Consider the following 25,557-nt stretch of genomic DNA (forward strand, 5'->3'; position numbering starts at 1 on the left):
AATTATATACGTGCATTGATTTCAGAAATAAAGAGAATAATTTAGTTTGTATGACTGTTTTTACAGTGGGGTTAGTATGTTTATATGCTATTTTCTAAATTTTGTTTTTGGGTCCACTTACCCTTTTTAATGTTTTGCGCCCCCAGGTAGTAGGCGTGCACAGGGATCCACAACCGGGCCGTTTTCCACCGTCCGCGCTTTCCTTTCTGATGTAGGACTTTTGTTTTGTAAAAGGATTGACTCCTTTGTAAATTCTCAGTAGTCGCTCTGATGTTTTGCCCTAGACTTAGAATTGAACTGTTGGAATGTATATATACGTATGTTGGCAGTTGGTTGTATATATATATACTTGTTTGGTAGGTGTAAATGTTTTGGTATTGACCCAGTTACAAGGGAGACTCTGCCGATGTTTCGGCAGAAGTCAACCTTGTTATTTTATCGTGCTTTGTATAGAAGGGCAATTAGGTCATTCGTGCCCGACATCTGTCAGGTGTCGGACACGCACAGAGTCCGGCTCGTATTCCAAAGTGGAATTTGGGTTGGGTCTTGTCATCATATATCATGCGTCAATATGTTAGAAAAATAAGTGGGGAAAAATTGTATGTTCTTATAGGTTGAAAAATAAGTTGCATAAATAGTAATTGTGTCATATAGCATTATTAATCTATGTGTTACAACATGAGTGAATTACTAACACCATATGACACTATGGTCAAAGACATAACTATATGTTTAGGCCAAAGGTTGTTGTGGCCTCCAAATAGTTTAAAGCCCATAATTTCAATATGTTAGGGAAAATATTTGCCTTCTTCCTTGAAAGTAGGAACTCCTACTTTCCTGCAAATAAAAATTTGGCATGTGTGCATATATTTTTCTTTTTGTGTTTTTAATAAATTACTTTTGCATGTGTCGAACTGTAATTTACAGAAAGGAGGAAAGTAGTGTCCATATGTTAGTTTCTAAATATTAGAGGCAGTTGTCTTGTTTTATGTTAATGTCATCCGAGTAAATTAATGACGACATTACATTGGCTATTTCTTTGCTGATTGTCATTGGTCCAGTGTACATTGGCTATTTCTTTGCTGATTGTCATCGATCCAGTTGTCTCATTAATATTGGTTCACGTGTCTTGTTTTTATTTGGATTTGTTAACTTCCAACTAATTAATAAAGATTAAGATAGATCACAATGTGGCCAACAGGACTCAGTGTAAAAAGGCATTGATTTGCAGGCCAGATATATCAAGTTTGAACCTCTATGACATCTTAGTTGTGTGTGTGTAAGAAATCCCCTCTCCACCAGTTTAGAACATCGCTTATACTAAAAACAAAGATAGATCACAATTTAACTAGGAAAAGGATGAAAACATATCCTAGTCTATATTCAGTTACCATAGAAGCTTAATTATAGAAAACCTAGTTTCACTTTCTACCCGTCTACCTTGTAGACAAAAGAGACAATTTAATTTGTTTTCTTTACTAGAGCAGCCGTACCCCATTCTATTGAATTTTTGAATTGATATTTGTAGCTTTTTGATAATTTAAAATAAAAATAAGGAAACAAGAATGGAGTGGTTCTCTAAATAGTAACTTCATTTAAGTTTAATGAAATAATCATGTGACTAATATGAATGTCTACACGAAAAGTCCATATATGACACCCTCACTATAGAATTTCGCAACGAGAATGAGTGCCTCCACTAGGAAGGGCTACTCATAGCAACATTGCCCCCCACAAGGTAAACAAAAGCCCTAGAAGCTGCCAGGTAGCCCTAACTACTTGCGTACAATGACTTGGGCCACTTGCCAAATACATTAGCACAAACAACTTACGGACCAGTGATAACTAGACTGTTCATAAGAATTGGAGAATCCTACCACTATCATAGCAGCCATTCGACTTGCACTCATTGCTCAACACAATTTACTCACAATTTCTTCTCATGCATATCATGCTAGAATAAAGCAGAGTATTGAATTTTCTGCACATCAAGCGGAAACAATCTAATAATTTTCAAGCCAGCTAGAATTTCACTGAACCAAGTTTGACTTTGCAACTTCTGATACACAACATAAATACCACCATCAAGACAGAAATCAATGATCGCTATTTCGAAACCATGTTAGACAATTAGGGCAGCAGGATGTCGTCCAAAGACCAGAAATTGATTGCATGCTGTTTTAGTGATTAGCTGTTGGCACCATCCTTTAGAAACAATCTGAAGGACTAAATTGAAATATTGCCAATTACTAGCTTCAATAATTGAGATCCCAAGCATGGGTGAGCCGACTCAAGTTTCATCTTCACCTTCTGAAAGCAAGCAATCTTGTATTTGTTCCCTGAAAGAAAACATAAAGCAATAGGGAAAAGGCTAAGTTATGATTGTAGCTCTCTCTCTCTCTCTCCCTAGCTACACAGAGGATACCAAAAGAGGTCAGTCAAATGTTTTGTACATAATCACAACACACAAATGCAACTATTCAATGGTAGACTGGCATCCAGATGGCATCCTCTAGAGAATGCCAATTCCATAAGTTTCTGATAATCTTGAAATTTCGGTTTGAAGTTGTGTGGCACAAAATGACAAAGACAATCAACTTTTAAGTTCATCTAGTTGTCCTATGGTTTTCGTCATTTTGAGTTTAACACATCAAGTGCATGTGCTTAATTAAACCCACAGCAAGAACAAGGTTTCTTCATAGCTTCTAAGGAATTTTGAAAATCGAAGCCAGCAGGTAAACATCATGCATGATTAATAAGTGTAGTATTTCACCTGATGGCACTGCAATGGTCAAGGTTGTCATGCTTTGCTCGGGCAAACAGTTGCTCAGGTAAAAGAGTGTACAACTCATTTACTGATGAGGGGTCTTGGGGAAGTATTTGGAACTGGCAGCTTGAACAGCAAACAGAACTTGTTTTGTGACTCTCCAGGTTCTTCAAACTTAGCAAGTCAGATCTGCTGAGTGGGCTATTGCAGATAAAGCAGAACGACTCGGAGGAAAAAGATTCATTAGGTTTAAGGTTATATCTCTTCTGACGCCTTCGAGTTGCCAAAAGAACATTAGAGTCATCAATCTCTTCAATTTTGTTGAAATGAAATGGGATAAGCTTTCCAGCTGTTCTCATAATTGTGCACTCTCGAGAAGGATTTTCTTCCTGGAAAACAAAAGTTCAATTTGACTTGCCCGGCAAGTTCTTTATATGTGTATTTAACCAAAGGGAATTACTTGTGGAGTAAGAATGGTATTGATACATGCTTTTGTTCTCAAGTTCTATTTGAAAGAAACTTCTAGGTAAAACTACTGCCTCTAATTAACATATGTGTTTCTAACTAAAGGAAAATTTACTTTTGCCGTAAGACCACATTTATGCAAAAAGCACATTGTTTTCAAACGTTGCACAATTTTAACATTTAAAACTTACCTTATCAACTTTTGGTGATGTTTTTTTAAAATTGCATCCACATAAGACTCCAATTAGCTAAACAATCATTAACCCTTAATTGTGTACCCTCCCATCTTATTGAAGAACAAAGCAATAATGGCTCTTCAAGTGCATACTTAACTTTACTAGTGAAGTTATTCTCAGTAAAATCTGATCTCCAAGGCTGCTCTCTAACAAATATTTTCGATCAGTCATAAATGATAAGAGAAACTGGGCCCACTTTGTACCTGCAAAAGTGTCACAAATGATGAGACCAAGCCATTTATGCCAGTGCAAGGACTTCTTATCAACTCCACAGTTTTTAGACTGCCCTCGCAAGATGAGAGATCAGACACAATTCAGTAAGGAAAACAAAATTCTCTATGAAGCTAAACCAAAATGGCATAAATTACAAACCCATCAAGGCGGCAAAGCATGGTCAGCTCTTTGGCAAGACAATCGCGAAGGGGAAGCACAACTGGGATCTCCCACCTTGCATCAACATACTGTACATCGGCTGGTAACGAATATCCTTGGCCCTGTTAAAATCAAGTACAAATAAGATATATCAAAATGCCTTTCGAGCTTCAACATAAATTTGAGAAAATACACCATTGATACCAATGGTCTTTCATTCCACAAATCATATGACCTTCCTACAGAATTCAGACTAAAATTTGAACCAAATGCAATAGTGGAAAGTTGGTTTCCATGGAAAAAAGGTATCATATAAAGGAGCACATTGCTACATTCCTGTCACAACATCTATTATCTGAGATGATATTTTTCTAGGTTCTTTGATAATAATTGAGAGTTACTCATAAATATTGTTTGAATGAAGAGGAGAAATCAGTTTACAGCTTCGACATCAGAGAAGATGAAATAATCTCGACATAAACAACACCTTTCTAGAGTGTTAAGTGCAACTGATATTCCACAAGACAGAGTCGCAAATGTATGTAACACAATTGCATGAAGCAAAACCTAGATTCCTGTGAAAAGGATTAATGTAACCAAATACCAGTAATTAGCCAAGTATCTCATTGATCCATGTACAGGATTACCAGTCATTATCGGTTTAAAAGCCATTTTCTTGGGGACAAAACTATCTCTCAAATCAAATGCAGTCAAGGCAATGAATATTATAATCCACAACATTCATTACAAATATCATGAATTAGTAAAAGAATCTAATACATTCACTAGAGACAGTAAGCAGTTTTATCTTCAGGGAAATGAGCATTCAACTTAAGACACTAAAAAAAAAACCTTGACAGTGGCTGAAATAACATGGCAGGCAATCCTCGATACGCATGACCCCAGTAGAAGTCTGTTGTATCCATTTTGAGAGGCAACCTGCACCATAAACAGAACATTCTGCATAAATTAATTTTGCTGCCCTTAATTGTATGTTTTGACTTGAAATATATATATCAAGATCTGAACCTTTTGCAAGGCCAACATGCGTAGATGTAATAAGAGATCTTCTCTCCCAGTCGCATCACCAACAGCATCCAGTAACTTCTTTAATCTCTCCCTTTCATCACCAGAATCTGAAGAGTAGACACTTTCAATAGGTACAATATACAACTCCTTTGATGGCGGGGCTAGATTTTCCACTATCAATCTAACGTCTCCAATTACTTTGTCGGTTTCATTAGAGGGGGCAGAGTAAACAGAACTTTCATCAACAAATGCAACTCCAACACCGAAAACTGGCAACGATCTATCCCTACATGCATCGAAATTCTTCTGCGCTTTACTATGCATCTCATGTACAAACTGCAAGGCAACCCTGAAACCAAAATAACATTTTTTTTTTTTTTTACGTATTTCAAAAAATCTTAAGTCCGAAATTTACATACAACAACGTTTCAGTAGATATCTTTTAAATTGCGGAAAGGCACTTTCTAACATTCCATAATCCACCTTATGCACAAAATTCATTACACATACATAGAATTCGACTCATTTCAGAAAGAGGGAATCTATAAATTGATCAAATTTCTTCGTTCTCTTACTACATGACGCACGATTTGTGATTAAAATCGAATCAAATGAACATCCAAGAGTGATCGAGAGACGGACCTGGAAGAAGGGCCACCAGAGAAGGCAACGAGGACATTATCGGTAGGAGCAATCATGGCGTTGGAGGTCACAGCGAACCTGAACTTCCCGAAGAGATTGCCGCGGAAGCAATCGATGCAAAAGCGTGCATCGTCACCACCGTCGCTATTGGAAGAGATAGGTTGGTTGGCCTTGCACTTCAGACACAAACCACTGTTGCTGTTGTTGTTGCTGCTGCTAATATTAGCAGCAAATGAATTGGTATTGTTGTTGGCTTTAACAGCTTCTTCTTCTTCCTGCTGGGTTTTGTAGCAATTTGACTGGCAAGCTGAAGCACTGCACGCCATGCTTATTTCTCCCTCTCTCTCCCTCAGCTGAGCTCGAGAACTTAGTAGGGTTTTTGTTCTAAGAATTTTTTAGGGAAATAAGCTGATATAATCACTTTTTAAAAGTGGTATTCTGAAATAATCAGCTTACAAATTGTGTTCTCAAATAATCACTTGTGGACGTGAAATGACCAAACTGCCCTCCATATAAAAGCACATGTATCAACCCGTTATTGGCCTTTTCTGAAAGGGAACTCAGCTCAACTCTCTCTCCTCTGTGTTGGAAGGTTGGCAAAAATTGGGGGAAGTCCAGGTTGCGAGACATGTTCCCACTGAGCAATCCAGTTCGCAACCCATCCATCGTCCTAACCCAGATGTCCTCAAACTTGGGACCCTAGTTTGGGCGCAGCGAAGCCGGAAGGCACGGCGTCCATTGTTGACCTCCCGATCGAGCTGACTGCTGCGATTCCACAGAGAAGGGAAAGTGGCGACTTCCGGTGTCGTTGTGAACGGATGTGAGTTGTGATATTGGTTTGGTAGTGTATGTGTATTATGAAATCGTTCAGCCCCTTTTCACCACAGAGGGCATAAAAGCTTAAATTTTCAGTTTGCACTTGTTGTGATATGTTGAAATTCATAGTTTGTGATATTATCTGCAGTGGGAGCTGTCTGGTGAAGTTGAATTTTGTTTAAAATTGACTGAATGCGTGTATAATGTAGTGCAATGTGTTTGATAATGGTGAAAATAACAGCACACAGAAAAATCATAGGTTAACTTTGTCTGGCCTACAAATTTGTAAATACGGCTAGTGTTAGGCTCAATTTAGATGCTAATGTGGGGAATTTATTGGCATTCTGGGTTTGTTTTGGTAAGAAGTATAGTTTGTGTGTTTTGGTTTCGAATTTGGTAATTGAGCTTGTACTACATTATACGCTTTCTATCACAACCTGATCCTTTTGTTGAAGGTGTTTACATTTGTGCAAAAGACTTGGAGGGTTAGAGGGTTCATATTTCTGCCATTGTATGTGTATGTTAGTTTGTTAATAACTTGGAACCCACAGATATCATCTTCTAAATCAGAGAAAAAACAAAAAGGAATAAAAGTTAATTGTTGAAGCAGCTACAATTAACTTTTGAAGATTTGAGGATTTAGAAGATGATATGTGTAGTGGAATGATTGTTGTGCATGTTTTTATTCATCTATTTTGTATTTTTTAGTGTTATGAATCGGTGTAGTAATTATTTATGTTTTTTGCAGAAATGGATACAGTTGGAATTTTGGTATGCTACAATGGAAATTGGGTTAAGAAGGATAACATTGAGAGTTATGAAGGTGGGGAGGCTAAAGGCATAATAGTGTCACGGAACGTAACGTTTTCCGAACTTGTTGAACGCATTTATAAGATCATGGATGCAGAGCCCACGAAATATAGTGTCACATTGAAGTATTCAGTTCCTGTATCCGCATCTGTCAGTAAGCAGATAAGGGTTGAAGACAATGATGATGTTCAATATTTTCTCAAGTACAACACAGATGTTATGGCCTCTAAAGTAACCCCTTTAGTAGCAAGCTTGAAAAACATCGAAGGGCATGGTATTGAAGGGTGCAATGGCATTGTAAGCGTGGAGAGTAGCAATGCTCCTGCTACCTTTGTTGTGGAACGAAGAAATGTGGCAATTTCGCACAATGAAACTGAAAATGGTGGGAATGGTTTTAATTGGAGTGATTGGGTTGAAGAAGTTCATTTTGAAAGCGGTGAAAACATAGTTGCTGATTTCAATCAACCTAGCAATGAAGAGGAACCATACTCTGCACCAATTGTGCATCCTCATGAGGACAGCGGTGCGGAACCCTCCACTGTGCAGTGTAGACAGGTGCAATCTGAACCTCCCCGGCAATCAAGTTCGAGTGAAATGCATACAATTCGGGTTGATTCGAAGCATGGTGAGAGTGTGGAATATATTGGTTATGGTGGAGGACTTTCGTGCATAAATTGGGAAGCAAATTTGAAGGTTGGCCGAGTTTATCCAAATAAGATTGCCCTTTTAAAAACCATCAGTTTAGCAGCAATTAGAGGCCACTTTCGGTTCAGAACAGTCCAATCTGGGAAGCGTCGGTTTTGTGTTCGCTGTTGGCAGGTGCCTTGCCCTTGGAAACTTCGGGCATATAAAGTTGGATTACATGAGTTTAAGGTTGTTAAATACGATCCACTTCATGAATGTGATCTGAGGTTTGTAAGCAGTCACCATCCTCAAGCTACGGCCGAATTGGTGTCTGACTGTGTTAAATGGAGATTTCAGGATTCGCGCAGCATTTATACTGCAGCTGATATAAAGACAGATGTGAAAAAAAAATTTGGTGTCAGCATAAGCTACTCTACGGCTTGGAGAAGCCGAGAGTTAGCTTTCAAAACAATGAGAGGGTCTGCAGAAGAGTCGTATTCCCTTCTCCCTTCCTATTGTTATGAGTTGGAGCGTACAAATCCGGGAACTTTGACATACATTGAGACTGATGCAGCCGACCACTTCTTATATTTTTTTATGTCCATTGGTGCATGCATACGAGGATTTAAGTCGTCAATGCGGCCCGTGATTGCTGTTGATGCTACCCATTTGAAGTGCAAGTATAAAGGTGTTTTGTTTGTTGCGACCGCATTTGACGGAAATCGCAACATATATCCTGTTGCCTTTGGGATTGGAGATTTGGAGACGGATGCAGCATGGGAGTGGTTTTTGAGAAAATTACATTGTGCAATTGGTGATTGCTCGAATCTTGTTGTCATATCTGATCGCAATGTTAGCATACAACATGGGTTGCGTAGAGTTTTTCCTGGGGCAAGCCATGGTATTTGCTTTTATCACTTGAAGGGCAATATGAAAGCCTCATTTCACTTGAAGCAACGGGATCCGATATTGGGGTATTTTATAAGGGCAGCGAAGTCTTATCGTCTAGCGGAGTTCAATCGTCACTTCTCGATGATAAACAATGAGCGAGTGCGAAATTATCTACTACGTGCAGGCGTTCAGAAGTGGTCACGGGCCCACTGTGATGGACGACGCTATAATGTGATGACAACGAATATTGTGGAGTCCATTAATTCAGTTCTTCGTTTTGCAAGGATGCTTCCGGTCCTACACTTGATCGATGAAATCACAAATTTACTTCTCACTTGGTTTAGTCAACGTCGAGATTTAGCAATGAAATGTCATTCTACATTGTGCCCTGATTTGGGTGAACAGAAGTTAAGGAAGAGGTTAGACGCTGCGTCAAGGATGAATGTGGTCAAAATCAATGATGTTGAGTATAATGTTCTGGATGGTGATTTGAACGGTCTGGTGCACTTGGCAAACCGTAGTTGTACGTGCAGGAAGTTTGACTTGGAGCAACTCCCGTGCAAGCATGCTATTGCGGTATGTCGGCACTTGAATTTGAACCCCTACTCCTTTGCCTCTTCTTATTATACACGAGCTACATGGGCAGCTGCATATGCTGAATCTATTTATCCTGTACCACCTAAAGGCACATGGGTTATTCCCGAACATTTGAACAATGTCAAAATCCTTCCTCCTGTTTGTAAGGTTATGCCGGGCCGTCGCAAAATGCAAAGAGTACCTTCCAAAGGAGAGGACTCCCGGCAAAAAAAATGCTCAAGGTGTGGTGTGAAGGGCCACTACCGAAATACATGCAAACAATCTGTCCCTCTCAAGAACTGAAGTCTCTAATTGCGCATATTGCACAGTTGTTCAGTTTGTACCTCACTTGTCATCGACTGTGAAGTTCATGAATAGGTTCGGTGATGCTGCAGGGATGGAAGTCCGTCAATTAAACGGTCATGTGAAGCATATGGAACAAGGTAACAAGTTCCTTGCAATGAGAGCCTATTATTAGTAGCAATTTGTTAACATACAGTTCTACCTGTTTTATTGAAACCAGCTGTTATTTAACACTGTTCCACTGGCCAATGTGTCATACAGATTAGCATTTCTATTCGTTTGTGATGTACCTTTTATTTTCATTTAAATTGTATTCGATTTGGTGTTGTGAAATGTGATTGTAGTCACGTTGGCATCACTTGGTTTCCTTTCCTACACAACGTTATGTCCTCTCTTTATATGCACCGTATTGGTATTGTATGTACCTTTGTTGCCATCGTATTGGTATTGTATTGTACCTTTGTTGCCATCGTATTGGTATTGTATTGTACCTTTGTTGCACGGCCATTGGTAGTGTAATGAAAACGGTTTCTGTCCCAAATGAAAGGGCCTAGAAGGCTAACTAAAATGTAATCTCGTACATAAAACGTATTTCAAATGCAAATGTTACGCAATTAGTGGGAGCGTCATTGTACTTCATGATTTCTCATTGTTCTGATTGCCATAGACCAAACTATCTATAGTTTTTGGGAAACTATCCATGCAGGTACACATGGTGAACACATCACTACTATCGTTATATGGACTTTTCAAATAGTTAATTATTCACTTCAAGTCACACACACAGAGGAACAAACCCTTCCCCATTTGTGTGTGATTAGTGCCTATGGACTCTGGTACCTATAACTCTTCCAATCCAACCTGTTTTGCAAAATAACAAAGTCAGTTATTAGTGTTCTATATTGTTGGGCACAGTGTCCGTGGTTTGTATCCAATTGCCTTAAGGTATCAATACATGTCCCATATTTCCATGGATATTCCGCGCGTCATAACCATCGATCTGTCCGAAACCCTCCATATACACGACCATTGCTAGAGTCACTGTTTTTAAGTACTCAGATGTAGAGGCTATAATATGAGGTGTATTTCCATAAAGCAGCAATATAACAGTACTATAAGCACAATACGATTACAATATGTGTCAATAATTATACAATACAAACACAATATACACCCGTTATGCTTCTAATATGAGGCCAATAAACGTTTCATAAGCACACCTCCACGTTACAGTACTTCATATGTATACAAACCAAGTAATTTCCCACTCAACGGTGAGAATAAGAGGAAGGCGTAAACAAGGCACCACATTCATACAAAAGCCACCAAATACATACAAAATGATTCCACCCGTACGTACCCTGACCCAGCTACAGAAACCCTTCCACAAAATCACCATGTTTACAGGTCCATGAATAGATCCAATTCTTTGGTCTTCTTCCTCGCTGCATGCACAAGGATATGATCAGCCATTCCCTGGCCACCCTTATTCAGCACCTGCCACACACCACCAACATCTATTTCGCTCCAATTGTAGTCTGGTGACACGACGGAAGCATAATCCCGGAACATCTCGAACCCATTGTTAAAACATTCAACCAGTTCATGGTTAAATTCTTCAGATTCAGTGAATTTTTGGACAGCATCTTTCTTTGTTTCTTCCAATTGTAACGTCAACGAGGCTAACTTCGCGCTTCGACTTTCGGCTTTCATTGTTTGCTTAACTTCTCTAGCAAATGCTTTGTTCAGCTTGTTCGTCAAGTTGCCCATCACCTGGCCATGAATATCGCATTTGGTTTCCCACCAATCCGTTGCCGTACACAAATATTGGAGGTGATGCTTCACTTCAGCTATTTTCTTTAGCGGATCAATGTTGTCTGCCTCACTTCCGGATGACGTGGGATCGTTATTTGGAGTCCCAGGTGGAGATGGGAAAGGGACATGCCATGGCTGGTCTCCTGGGTAACTAACAACCTCGTTTGGAGGGATTACGTCTGACATCTTCAACTTCAAATGGGGATAATGCACACATGCACCCTGAAAAACAGTTAACGTTACAAAATCAATCTGGAGCTTCCTTTTCGTTACCAACAATAGGGTGAGATTTAGTACAGCTTTCGTGTATGATATATATGGAATTGAATGAGTAGGTTAGACCCTCTTATATAGAAGGAGTTGTCTGTTTTATATTGCTTTCAATGACTACATTACAAAATCAATCTTCAGTCATTACTCCTTTCTGTCACTGACAGCATTGTCAAATGCCCATTACAGTCGGACCAAATACGAAAATACACACCTGTCAACGTCAGGTGGGATGAATCTACCTACAAATACTTTCATGGTCCATTTTTGTAATTGGCCAATTACTTGTCAAATTACCGTACTCATATATTTGGGACAATTTGTAGTTTTGGTACAGGAGGGAAATTGGGGAAAGAGGACAAAAGGAATAAATTGCAAATTCAACATGGGTCCCATACAACAACCACCAACCAATGGTAAAGAATAGTTATATACAGCTGTTATTATGCACAGGCCAAGTCAAATGTGTTGCCCAACAACTCCCGCCAATAACTCCCGCCTAAAATTGGACCCAATAACTGCCGCCAATAACTCCCGCCTAAAATTGGACCCAATAACTGCCGCCAATAACTCCCGCCTCTTCATGACAGTCATTTACTCCTGGTCATTAATACCTCCCACTATTTAATTGTAACCCAGCTGCATCCACCCAACTTTTCCATCACAGTTACTCCGTCAAACCCCCCCTGCCTGCGCAGCTATTTCACCTACATCACAATGAATGGCAGTTTGGTCAAACTAATGGCCACACCAACCCACAGTAAATACCCAACACCCATGGACCCCAACCCCACACCAAACCCAACCCTTGCCATTACTGAAGGAGGGGACACTGAAACACCTGCCAAAGCAGCAACAGAAGACACTGAAGACTGGGTCCATGGACTGCAGCAATGTCGAGCCAATACCATGTTCTGGAAAAATCTCCATGCAAACATAGTTAGCAAAATTAAAGAGGGCCAAGCTAGGTGGGGTGTCATAAAAAAGCGCACAATTCGGGCGCGTTATCAAGCCCGGATGCATCTTCTACATATGAAGGCTGTCAGAGGTAGAATTGAAAATGCCCCTGCCAGTGCAGTTATTGCATTCAAAGAATCAGACGAAATGGCTCAGTTGAAGCAACAACAACTGGAATCCGGCTTCGAACTATTTAGGAAGTTTGCACAAATTGTGGATGCAGAAGGAAAGTGGGACATCACTGTGGGAGGGGTCATGAACTTAATGGGTCGCGGTCGCCGCATTTGACGGGTATGCAACTCGAAATTGGGCCACAGCGAGAGGGTTTGCCTTGTAATATTACCATGGCTACTATTGGGGACAAACCCAGTACAGTGGACTTTTTGACGTGGCCTCTTTTTGTAATATATACGTATGAGGTGCCCTTTTTTTTTTGTTTCGGATGTTTTCTGTTGGGGAAAGGGGGCCTCGTTGGTACATATGTTTATTGTAAGCTGCAGGTGCCGTCTTTGTTAACATTGTATTCTGTAAGTTCGAGGTCACCTCTTTGTACATTTTGTCTTCTGTAAGTTTCACCTGGCTTTTGTATGCTGCCAGGTTGAGGTGGCCTTCGTTTTATATGTACGTTTCAGGTGCCTTTCTTTTGTGTTTAATGCAGGAACTTTGATAACTGCAGTTCATGTAGTTTGGCAGCATTCATTTCATATTCGATATAACGTAATTACCTTCCATAGCGTCCATATTTGTAGACTTGTTCCTTGACATTGCAAAACCAATACGTAAGACAGTATAAAAAATGTTATAATAGCTGTACCAATGTCAAATAATGCTGAGGTTACATTGGAATGCCAATATAACACCAATATCGGGCATTATAAAACCAATACAAATCAATAGCGATACAATAAAGTTACAATATGATACCAATATAGTACCACTGTCCTACCAATACGTCATTCATAAACCAATATAAAAACAACTAAGAATGGCATGTACTGTATCTGCAAGTGTATACCATGCCGTATCTGTCATAAACTAAGGCTATGAATACCATTGGGCCCAATCTATACTTACTGTTGGGAATGGTAAATATTGGAAGAAAAAAAAAATTTCCTTTTTAAAAACACCCCATTAACTCCAGGTTTCATGTTTGTGCACTCACACCATGTTATTGAAACATTGTGCACATGCAAGTGTAACCCTTTGAATTTGGGATGACCCTCTTCAGCACCCTAAATATCGCACAACGTGAACAACAATTCATACCCTCCAAAACAAGAAGATGAGTAGGAGGAGCCTCCGTACCGGTGAGGGTGAGTCAGTGACGTCTCGGTTGCCCGGTCAAGACGCGACTTCAAGATGTCGCTGGGAAATGGAAGCTGCGAGTTCAGTGTGTTCACGGCTGTGCTACTGTGGGAACGTTGTCAAAACGCATACATCGTGGACGGTTTCTCATCCTGGAAGGAGGTTTCAAGTATGTGCGAGGGTAAGTTTATTTATGTGTAAGTTTTAGCTTACATGTTGGAATTGTCTGTATTCCAAATCTGATGCTGGATGTCTTTGTTTGAAAACATTGCTTCCGTTTGTGCAGAGGAATGGATGTACATTTTGGGAATGGGCTGACCCAGAGATGTGTGACAGATCGAAGCACATCATTCCAGGCTTGCTTAGGAAAATAAACCGCCTGGAAGAAGAAAAAAACGCTGGAAAAGGAAAGATGAAAAACCCATGGTTTTGGGTCTCTGTTTTCTTGGTAGGAATGGTCATTTATTTGTTGTTTTCCAAATGTAATAGGACTCCTGGTCATCTACAGTTGGCAGGTTAAAGTTGGTTAGGTTAAGGATGTAATGGAACAGGTTTTGTGAAGGCATAGATGGTCGTTTTCTATTGTGGTTTCATCTTGGTTTGAAAAGGCAAACACAAACGGCATAGGCAATAACCCCAGGGTCAGGTATTTTGGTATCAAGTCTTATGCAGCCTCAATCGTCAGACCATTTTTTCCACGTTAACATGATAAATAACAAAATATTAGACGGTGAGGGACCTCCCAAAACTACAACTCAATGACGTCAAACAATAGATTATTGGGAAATAGCCCAAAAAGCCACAATTTTTGAAACTATGGCTGCATGAAGATTTGTCCAAAACATGGTATTGCGTTGACATTGCTGTATGCCATGGACCAAGTCTGCAGGGAGTGAATTCGGTGACTTGGCTTCTGTTTCAGTCTCCCCTCCTTCAGTAATTGAAATCGTTGTGTTTGGTGTGAGGTTATGGTCCATGGTCTTTGATTTTTATTGTTGGCTCGTGTACAACTTAATTGGAAGAACAGGGGACTAAATGCGATGTGAGTTAAATATGTGGGGAAGGTAGTGGCTGTAAGCAGCAGTTAATGTGATGGAAGTTTTCATTTCAAACAGGTGGGTTGATTAATATACCTGCAAATTTTAATGACCAAACCAGTAAGTGAGAGAGTTATTGGCGGGAGGGATTAGGAGGAGTAATTGGCGGGAGGGTTAGGCGGGATAGTATTGGGCGGGATAGTATGGGCGGGAGTTATTACCCAGGTTGACTTTATGCCTTTTTGTAATATATGGAACAGTTGGACGTTCCCAACTTGGTCATTTTCCCATTATGTCATTGAAATAAGGGAGTTGCCTATTTGCCAAATTCACCAACTCATTCGAATTGACCAATAATGGTTATTGTCTTATTTCTCATTTCACCAATCTCAATTCGTTTCCATTTTGCCATTTTTCATATTTTCCTATTTTCCATGTGTCATCCAAGTTTCCTATTTTTCAATTTTTCAATGTTTCATTATTTTTTCCTATTCCCTATTTTCGTATTGTGCAATTTCCCAAGTTTCCTTTTGTTCTATTTCCAGTTTTCCAATTTTTCAATGTTCCCATTTTCCCCCCATTATGTACTTATAAAAAGTTGCCTACTTTGCCTAATTCAGACAGTAATTAAAATTGTCCAATATGGTAATTGTCTTATTTCCCATTTCCACAATTTCAATTTGTTTACATTTTTCTGATTTTCCATGTGTCCCTGTTTCCTATTTCCAATTTTCAAATTTTAAGTTTGTGTCCAATTATCCAATGTTTTTTTTTCCAATTCGACTATTTTCTAAGTTTCCTTTTTTTTTTCTATTTCAAATTTTTCATTGCGGTAACTGTCCTTTTGTTCAATTTCCACTTTTGCTATTTTCCAAGTTGCCTTATTTCCTATTCGAGTTCATTTATCCAGTTCTCCAATATTCCAATATTATTCCAATATTCCAAATTTCCAATTTTCCAATTTTCCAATTTTCAATTTTGAATTTCCCAATTTGCTTATTTGCCTACTTTCCAAGTGTCCTTTTTTCTGATTTTTCGAATTTTCGAATTTTCAAATTGTCATGTTTTCAGAGTTTCCTTTATTTCCTATTTCCTATTTCCTATTTCCTATTTTCCTATTTTCCTATTTTCCAAGTTTCCTTTTGGCCAATTTCGACATTTCCAAATTTCCAAGTTGCTTTCTTTTCCAATTTACAATTCCCAAATTTCCTATTTTCCAAGTGTCCTTTTTTCCTTTTTCCAATTTTCCACTTTTCCAACAATCATTTGATCCTATTGCGTACTTTCCTGTTTCAAATTTTTCCTTATTTCCTTTTTCCAATTTTCCAATTTTCGAATTTTACAACTTTCCAACTTTCCATTTTTTCGTATTTCCGTTGTTCCAATTTTTCTTGTCTTCAATTTCCAATTTTCCAAGTTTCCTTATTTCCCATATCCAAGTTTTAAGTTGTCACTTTTCCAAATTTCCAATTTCCGTGTTGTGCTATTTTCCTATTTTCTGGGGTTGTGTTCTGAAATTCGCAGTAAATGCTTACTTACATAGTCCTATTTGGGGTTCCAATCCACAAATTCCTATTTCCCATTAAGGTTTCGTTTGTTGTCGTTTGGAAGCCAATTTTATTGTTCTTAATGTCATGTTGTACTGCTGTAACTTACAGCCAAGGCGTTAATGGTGTAGTTTTGAATCCCATCAATTTAATGCACCAACAGAACACCCAATTGACCTCATATAAGTTCGTGCATGCAGCGAGAAGAAAGGACAAAGACATGGATCTTTTGATGGACCTGTCCACCCGAGTGAATGCTGCTTCAGTTCATCTCACCCGAGTACATGGATCTTTTGTTGCCTTCATTTTCCCTTCGCGGGATAGATAGTATTGTTCAGTTTGGGAGGCGATTTCTTTCGCATGTGTGAAATGTTGTCTGTAATGTGTATGCATTGTATGTACATTGACTTAATATTGATTTGTATTGTGTTTGTATTCCCTGAATACTGTAATGTGTATGTATTGTATGTATATTGCCAAATATTGCCTTTATATTGCACTTGTATTGTCTACAATTGATTCGTATTGTATATTTATTGTGGCCATATTGCCCTACTATTGCCTTCGTTTCATTTTTAAGCTCTGCTTTGAATCAATACGTGGCATATTGGCTGAATATGGGAGAGAGAAGATCAATTCTGACTCTCCCTAAGTGGATAAAATAGATGCTCAATATGAATCCTTTCCTCCACAAGTTTGTGTACAGTGCCGTACGTTCTGTGTTGTAGGTGCCACACTGGCTTATTAAAATTGATGATTGGCCATGACAAACATTTTGTTTGCTTACTTGTACAAAAGTACATATTTGTGTCAATAACTAAGTTCGGACTGTTAACAATCATTCAGAAGAATGGTAGAAATAAGCTCCACTGTGCCAATCCACGAAGTTGAACAAAGAAATTGTGTTCGATACACAGATGACATGGGAAACTAACATTAGCATTCTCCAATAAGAAGACTTCTCTTCTTTCCCACCCCTCGTCGATTGAGAAAGAAAGAAGAGGGACAAAACACACACTACCAAGTTAAGGTGACATTACAAACCTAAAAAATATCCTCATCAAACTTATAATGCTCCTTTTTTTCTTCTTTAAAGCAAAACTTCATTCAAACTGAGATAACCACGTGCTCTCGATAAGCACTCCGGAATTATTTGCTCATTATCTGCATCGCCTTCTGTCTCAACTTGAGGCTTGGAAGGAGCTTTGGCACCAGGAGGCTGCTTCTTCTTCATCCCACTCACAATGTCATCGATTCTGAGAAGTAGGCAAGCAGCTTCTATGGCCGTTTTAAAACTCTGGGCCTTCACGTTGCAGGCATCCCATATCTGACATCATAATTCCTAAAAATGAACAGCCTTACCAACAAACTAAAATTAGTCCATTAATTTAGTACTAACCACGACAACATCACTTCCCCTCACATGACTGCTGTCGAAATATATTGGGAGAAGCTCTAAACTAGAACTACTACTGAAGCAAATCGACAATAGAAACCAGAAGATTGACACTTATGCCATATCAATAAAGGGACATATAATGGATACATTTGAGAACAATACTACATTAAAAGTCTATTTCAGAGCTTTCAGCAAATATAAATCACCCAACAAATTTGAATATTGAGATAGCGAAGGAAATAAAAGAGAGCAACAATAGTAAGCCAAAAAGATATCCACCTATCTTTTTCTCTTTCACACCAGTTATCACACCAGTGCTACCATCAATGCCAAGCCATGATTTTTCACCATTTGCATGCTATGGAAAAAAAATTGTGGTTAGGATCTAAATGATGCATCATATTCTGACCAAAATAATAATGATGCAGCAGAACGTATATAGAAATGACAAATCATAACAAAACTGAACAAAGCCATACAAAACAGATTCAAACCTTTCCCTGCAGCGCCGTCATTGTTCTAATCACATTCACCCCGCAATTCGGAGCCAAAGTACGTGGTATAGGCTCAAAAGCTATAGCAGCAGCTTCATACGGCCACTGTTTTACCATAAAAACAGGTGTAGCCATAAAACTCCAATAAAATGCATGTAAAGTGAAACCACAACTAATTCTTAATCTAAAGTATGTCAAGGAGCATGTGAATTGAAGTGACAGCCAGTTTATTCACATAATTTAGATTTCTACTTCCACAAGGACTTATTCTTGGACGAGTTTTACACAAGAAAGACCAAACTTTTGGATGAGGAAAGGAGCTTTAACCTTTTCTATACCTTCCACAGATGAACTCTTTTGCTTCAATGTAGCAGATACAGTTAACTGTGTAGCACCACCACCAGGACCAAGTTTCGGATTCTTGAGGATGTTTCTTGCTACAGACATGGCATCCTATGACCAGATATAAGGGAGTAAAGAAGACATTTCAGCATAATATATTTATTATACGTAATGGGGACAAAGAAGTAAAACCATTATACCTGCAAATTCCTTTCCACTTCATTGAACTGATCCTTACTAGGACCTCTCAAGAGTACAGTACATGCTTTAGGCTCTTTGCAATCAACAATGAATGCAAAAAACTCATCACCAATTGTCTTAACCTCAAATATCCCAGCGCCTGTACCAACATCAGACTGTTGCAATTGATGTGGTCTGTTAACAATTACAGCCCCACAAGCCTTGGCAATTCGGTTATTATCTGTTTTCCGCACCTCCTCATTCCGAACCCCGCCATGTCCGTCCGGATCGGATTTAAAAAATGCAAATACAAAACAACACTTACACCTAACTAAACTAAACTAAACTACACAGTCGACAATGCACTGTCGTCTCATGTTTACAGGTCCATGACATAGCCACCGAATATATACGTTCAACTGTCACGAAAATGAACACCCTAATATATTGCCAAATGAGAGTCGAATATTTCGCTATAGTGGGAATAAAATAATGGGAAAAGCTACAATGTGGGTGGCCCCACAAAATTGCATTTCGCTGCAACGTGTGCCAAATTATGGATTTACAGGAATTTCTTAAGCACAGAATGTCAACAATTAGTTCTAACAAAGGAAAGTGAATACAGCCCTTCTACCATGGAAGACAAGTACAGTTGAATTCCGTTACATAAATAACACCCTGCAACCTACTACAAAAGCACCCCACTTTATCGCGTGGTGAGCAAAATGTCAAAAATTGTGCCATGTTACGCAAAAACTGCTTAGGCAGTTTCAAGATTCACAATACGACAAAACAGCCTGCAACTTCTTTCACATCCATGTACAGAATCTGAGATGTCAATATGGGTATGAAGCTGGAAGGACCACCTGCAGAAGGAGGACATATGTGCCACTTCAGCATTCATATAAAGGGAAAATGAGATGTCGTAAGACATGTTCAATTTGAAGAAGTAATTGTTTGAACCTTTCATAAAGAACATGAAACAAGTTTTGGATTACACACAGTCGGAGTTTAGAACATATGACATACGTAAATCAGATGCCAGTTGCAAAACATTGACATTAGCATCTATAGTGTTCAAATCCCCAATACCCTAAACTTTGAAGAACAAAAGTAGCAATTTTTAGTAATCACAGTTGGACAAGTTCCCAACATAATGTAAGTTCTCTTAAATGAACACTGACATCACAGGAGAATACGTACGACGTAACTACAATGAAGTAAATAACAATGCAATTCCAAAGGCAGTAGTTAACAATAAAGCAGCAATGAGGTCAGATTAGGACTTTTACCTCATACATAGGCCTCCCCCCTCAAAGCCTCGATTGCAAGCTTCAATCGGTAGTAGCCAAACTTCGATGGGTCAATGGTATGTAAAGGAATGCCGGCACTAAGGTACTCAATAAATTTGACTGTCATAATGCCACATGAAGTACTGTCCACCCGAGCAGTGGAGAAGTTAGAAGTGCACCTATTGATAACATCCGAGTATAGTGATTTAAAAGAACACAGCTTACCCATCAGTTTGTTGAGGAACATCGGAAATTCTGCAAATTGTGAATGGGTTAAAGTTTGACATGTCAGTCCCCTTTCTCTTCACTGCTTCAACCTCCGATTTCTCATAAAACCTCATTTCATGCAGCACCTTTGCAAGCGTATGGGTAATAGGCTCCATGAATCGGACAAGCATACTGTTGGAGGTAAAATCAGAATACGAGTCATAGACAGTGACAGTATGTCGCACAAAGTCGACTTCTACTGCTACCCAATGGGACTGTCGAACATTATACGGGAGATAGACCTTGCGCACTTTCGTCCATGCTTGCGCATACCCATGTTGCCATGACCCATTGACAAAGTGGTGTACATTTTTGAGGTAGTTAGGGGGAGGGTGAACGGTGCTTGCAGCAGATTGTTTCCTCGTGACTCGTTTCCCACTTGGCATTGCAAACGGCTGTAAAAATTGCTGCAACCAAGTGTGACATACACGTTACATAAACCCAAACCAAAGCACCAAAAGGAGAGACCAACATGACTCCTACCAATGCAAGAACTGCAGTGACACAAAATATGGATACAAAATTACCTGCAGACAAAACTCGGCGGTTGTCCACTCCCTTCCAAATAGTTGCGGATGAGAGAGTTGTCTTTTGCGTATTAGAAACATGGCCATGTCAAGGTGCTGCTATTTCAGAACACAACAACCGCGTGAATATCACAAATTTGACACACATAGTCAATGTCATCAAATAAGAGATTGATCGAAATAAAGCCGGGTTCAAATTGTTACCCTCGAGCTCATCCATGCAGTTTCATCTAACAGTTTGTAAAAAAAAATCTGCCCCAACTTCAAATGGTTCGAGCTCCAGCTCCGCACTACAAAAACAACACTTGCAAAGGTAAATTAAAATATAATACACAAGTGGAACACCTTGTATAATATGACAATGACACACACATGTATAGTATAGCTGTGTATAAATTGTTTGCATACATCAAAAAACAAGTAAAATGGTTTTGCCAAGATACAAATCCTAACCTGATGTCAGTTTTCCAAGCCCTGCAAAGTTGTATGATAGCCTTCACATCGTCCATGGCCACGGGTTTTGTTGGATCAAAACGGGGCTGAGGTGTCTGTGCATGCAAATCAGTAACCTTCCTCTTTTTCCTGGAGGGATCGGTGAATGGACTCAACAATGGTGTCGCAGCCCGCTTAAGTCTGCACCCTTTGCCTTCACCAGCTGGTTTCCGAACCGTGGCAGTAGCCTCGTTGTCCCCTTCATCCCCTTCATCACCAACCACAGTTATGTTACATTTCATGGGAGGCCTGACCTTGGATCCCACCCCCTCAATTTCTGTCTTCTTCCAATCCTGTAACAAATGTAACATTGTTTTACAAATAACTCTATACCCATTCCCATCTTCCGGAGTAGGAAGGAGGGCATCTTCAACACTAGGAAGCTTCACATCTTCAGCGGTAGGAACCTTGTGAGGTTGTTGGTCCACTTGCCTCTCAGGAACTGAAGTTTCAATTTCAGTGTCTATGACTTCCATGGCTGGGAAGGGTTCCACTCTATCAGCAGGGACTTCTGGTTCCCTTGGAGCCCCTTGTTGATCTGAGGCTGGAAAGTGTTCCACTCCATCACCACAGACTGGTGCTTCCATTTCACCCCGTTCTGTATGCATGCCTGGGAAGGGTTCTACTCCATCAGCTGGAACTTGAGTGTCCATTTTAGGTGCTGCTGTAGTCGGACTAGTAGGTTCATTTACGGGTGACAAATCATTCTGCCCTCCGTCATTCATCTGGGCAGTACAGACTTCCTCATGGGCTTCTCCACCATAATTTTTTTTTAACTCCTCCATCTCCAACTTCAAATAATGTTCGACTTCAGCAATTTTTAGGGTCAAATCCCGAATAGCCTTTTTATTTCTGTCACACTCGTTCTCATGCTTCAAACAGTTCTTCTGTACAATAGCTTCCAAGTCACGAACTCTGTTCCTAAGCCCCCGATTTGAACTACGTAGCTTAGCCAACTGATCCTTAGTGCTGCGTAATTGATGCTTCAAACTGCGAACGTCATTAACAGACCCTTTGGCCTGCATACAGTTATAATGCAACAGTTACAAAGCTTACAAAAAACCACGAAACTATTTCCACTTCATTCCTATCGTATTCGCTATATTTTCACAACATTGGAAAAAGATCATGCTCACCTTAGAAGAGGAGGGAAGGGTGGCTGTTTCCTCAACATCCGCGTCTTTTTCTTCACTAGAAGTGCCGGTTTTTTCTTCGGCCTCATCCCCAAATAATTCAACCATTGGTTCTTCGTTGTCATCATCACCCCAACTCCAGTAAGGTTGTTGCTTCTCAATATCTGTTGGCCGGAGAAGTTGCACATCAACCTCCAATTGAAACACAAAAAAAAAAAAATCAGTTAACTTTGTACTTTTTCCTAATCATAACATCACTGATACAAACAGATCTAACCTCAAAGTTTTCAAAAACCTGACTCATAACGTCCCGAAAACGGGCCACCGTGTTGCTCCTCCAATGTAATATTCGAGGGATGTGCCTATTGTCTTCATGGACCGTGAAATGCAATGCTTCCAAAGCTGGGAACACTTCAAAGGCCCAAATCTGTTCACAACATTGAAACATCAATATATGTAAATGTATTTGCATCAAATAGTTAATTGCTGGATATGTGTTCACCTGAAGAGCGAAGCCAAACCCCCTTATGATGTACTCTCTTGGTCTACCACTTCGCATTCTTGTCTGCGTTCTCTTTCCACGTTGTTTGGGCATTTTTCTTTTTTGGGGCACTTTGACTCGTTGGTATTCAGCACAAACTGCCCTCAACAGTGAAGCATTTGTCATTGCATATGACACTGCGCCCCATGGATACTTGTCAAACTCCTCTAGGTCTTCAGCCAACTTCAAATAGCGCATGTCAATAAGCACATGCTTTTCAGTACCCAATAGAACAAAATTGGCAAAATAGACCATTCCAAGCTTTAACGCATCCTCATCATCTGTGCACTCGATGAAGGCGGTGTGTAGGTCCAAAAGGGTGGCAGGTTTATTGGTGCTGAAGTATTTTCGCTTCAACGAGCAATTTTCATTTGTCGCCTTCGGAATGAAAGGGAGCTTTCCGAACCTTAGCCCCGTGATGAGGCAAAATTGTTGGGCTGTGAATTGTATCAACTTGTTACCCACAATGAATTTTATCCCGTTCACCTGTGTAACTGTCTTAGGATCAGCCTTCCTCATCAACAGGCCGTGGACAATTTGTGAATTCCACTTCAGGTCCTCTATCAGTAATAGATGACCAAAACAACTTCCCTCGAACCTCTGTAACTGCTGCGTATTGAACTTCGCCTTTATTGTTGTAATGGCGGTCCTTGTGTGTGAAAGGGCATATGGCTTTCCTTCGTACTTCTCATCCTCAGGAATCATAAGCTTTGCTTTACAAGCCATTCACAAGTTCCCTGCACAACAACATCATACATATGGATCATTGGTTACCCATATTTCATACGTACATTACTCAAACTAATACTTTGAACCCATTTTGATATATGTATATACATTTGATAAAACCATAAATGTTTTTAAGCCTCTTTTCTACTCTCCAACTCTCTCCACACTCTCCTCTTATCTACATTCCCTTCTGCCAAATGTACATCCCATTCCATCAAAAAACCAAATACCACCCAAGTCTGAAAACAATTTCATCAACCACGGATCCACTTCATACAGGGTTTGGCCGAAATGGCTACAAGAATTACTCCAAATGCATCAATGCCTACTACAATATGCTCATATGCAATACAGTACCACACATGGAACATCAGTATTCACAGTTATGGACTCTGTGTGCAAACTAGACACGTCAAAATGTTACTGCAACTGCAACTGCTAAACCTAGATGGATGAACATGCAATTTCTAAACAGATACTGAAGCCCCATAAAATACCATTTTTAGACATATATCACAAGCTGCAAGCAAGGAATAACAACACAATTTAGCACGTTTTATACCACAGGGAACAGAAAATTTCCACGGCAACTAACTTTAGTATTTCAAAATCACATAATTAAACATTAACACTGGAAGGGTGCAAAATATGCTACTACGTGCTGAAACACCAATGATACCAACAAATTTACTGTGCATTATTACTCAACACCTAAGTCAGGGCCTACTGAGGTAATGGTGTGTTATAATCGAATAGCCCTTGGCACCAGGATAATTTCCCACACTAAATATGACTCATAAAATGGAAGTGAAAACAAGCATTGCCATAGAACCAATCCTATATGACAGATAGCAATTTGAGGCACTGCATCGTCCATACAGCAAAATCAATACACCAATACAAGTTTCATGGCAGCATGATCTACTTCACAGTTAAATTACATTATTATTGCAATATCTCTAATTACTAAACTTCACAACTTCAGTCACAGGTTAGTGAAATTATCCTTCTCAAATGATAACCATACAAAAACACAAACTAGTCAATAACAAATACAAAACCCACCTTAGAATAACTCCTTCTCTGCACAGAACCGAATTCGAAATCCCAGCCACACCTACAGCAAATCGCGACTTTTGTCCTAACCGAGTCTCACAGGATTGAGAAGGAGGAGGACGTTCGTGAACAAAGTCCAAACCGAAACCAAAATTTAGGGTTTTTTTAGGCCCTGAAGGAGCAGAGAAGAAGAGAACGACGTCGATTCAAGACTCGAACTTAGAGGGAACTGAGACATCGTTTAAGGGAGACATCATTTCACGATTAAACCCTCTCTTTCACCGTCAAGAGCCCCCTCACCAAACCCTAAAATTCACTGCAGAGAGAGAACGACAGAGTGCTGCTTAGGTTTTCGTGACAGAGGGAGAAATAGAGTGGTGGTGGTCGATGGACACAGAAACCGCCGAGAGAGGAAGAGAACCGTGACTGAAAGCTGAGAAAGGGAGACAAGCCTGCGTTAGGTCGCCAATCAAAGGCCAATAACGGGTTGATACATGTGCTTTTATATGGAGGGCAGTTTGGTCATTTCACGCAAGTGATTATTTGAGAACACAATTTGTAAGCTGATTATTTCAGAATACCACTTTTAAAAAGTGATTATATCAGCTTATTTCCCAATTTTTTAACTTGGGAGACACAAAAG

General features: G+C 39.6%; 2 protein-coding genes across 3 annotated transcripts; both read right to left on the reverse strand.

The window, feature by feature from the left end:
* Positions 1-1,914: 1,914 nt before the first annotated feature.
* On the reverse strand, positions 1,915-25,557 carry LOC117633824 (cytoplasmic tRNA 2-thiolation protein 2). Of its 2 annotated transcripts, none has more exons than XM_034367625.1 (8): positions 25,534-25,557; positions 5,512-5,903; positions 4,870-5,155; positions 4,693-4,779; positions 3,841-3,962; positions 3,672-3,750; positions 2,774-3,156; positions 1,915-2,339 (listed from the first exon to the last, which is right to left on the reverse strand). In XM_034367625.1, exons 2-8 carry the CDS (start codon positions 5,835-5,837, stop codon positions 2,291-2,293), a joined length of 1,332 nt encoding a protein of 443 aa, XP_034223516.1. In that variant the 5' UTR covers positions 5,838-5,903; positions 25,534-25,557; the 3' UTR covers positions 1,915-2,290. The 2 variants fall into 2 exon arrangements, with proteins under 2 accessions (XP_034223516.1, XP_034223515.1); XM_034367624.1 differs by having other exon boundaries at positions 4,870-5,218; positions 25,534-25,556.
* Positions 19,433-25,246, reverse strand: LOC117633823. The gene is made up of 10 exons (XM_034367623.1): positions 24,924-25,246; positions 23,091-23,866; positions 22,866-23,015; positions 22,592-22,780; positions 21,417-22,474; positions 21,168-21,253; positions 20,964-21,059; positions 20,395-20,843; positions 20,170-20,312; positions 19,433-19,743 (listed from the first exon to the last, which is right to left on the reverse strand). The coding sequence occupies exons 2-6, from the start codon at positions 23,853-23,855 to the stop codon at positions 21,190-21,192; spliced, it is 2,226 nt and encodes a 741-aa protein (XP_034223514.1). The 5' UTR covers positions 23,856-23,866; positions 24,924-25,246; the 3' UTR covers positions 19,433-19,743; positions 20,170-20,312; positions 20,395-20,843; positions 20,964-21,059; positions 21,168-21,189.

This window comes from Prunus dulcis, chromosome 7 (genome assembly GCF_902201215.1).
Source record: "Prunus dulcis chromosome 7, ALMONDv2, whole genome shotgun sequence".
NCBI classification, from domain to species: domain Eukaryota; kingdom Viridiplantae; phylum Streptophyta; class Magnoliopsida; order Rosales; family Rosaceae; genus Prunus; species Prunus dulcis.

What these genes read in the sequence shown, in the direction of transcription:
- LOC117633824 (XM_034367624.1), bottom strand. Translation starts at nt 5,837, where the DNA reads ATGGCGTGCAGTGCTTCAGCTTGCCAGTCAAATTGCTACAAAACCCAG. An exon ending in TCTGGTGGCCCTTCTTCCAG is followed by an intron (nt 5,219 to 5,511) that starts GTCCGTCTCTCG and finishes TTTTGGTTTCAG; the next exon opens with GGTTGCCTTGCAGTTTGTAC. An exon ending in GCATGTTGGCCTTGCAAAAG is followed by an intron (nt 4,780 to 4,869) that starts GTTCAGATCTTG and finishes TTTATGGTGCAG; the next exon opens with GTTGCCTCTCAAAATGGATA.
- LOC117633823 (XM_034367623.1), bottom strand. Translation starts at nt 23,855, where the DNA reads ATGGCTTGTAAAGCAAAGCTTATGATTCCTGAGGATGAGAAGTACGAA. An exon ending in AGGTTTTTGAAAACTTTGAG is followed by an intron (nt 22,781 to 22,865) that starts GTTAGATCTGTT and finishes TTTCAATTGGAG; the next exon opens with GTTGATGTGCAACTTCTCCG. An exon ending in CCCTTCCCTCCTCTTCTAAG is followed by an intron (nt 22,475 to 22,591) that starts GTGAGCATGATC and finishes AACTGTATGCAG; the next exon opens with GCCAAAGGGTCTGTTAATGA.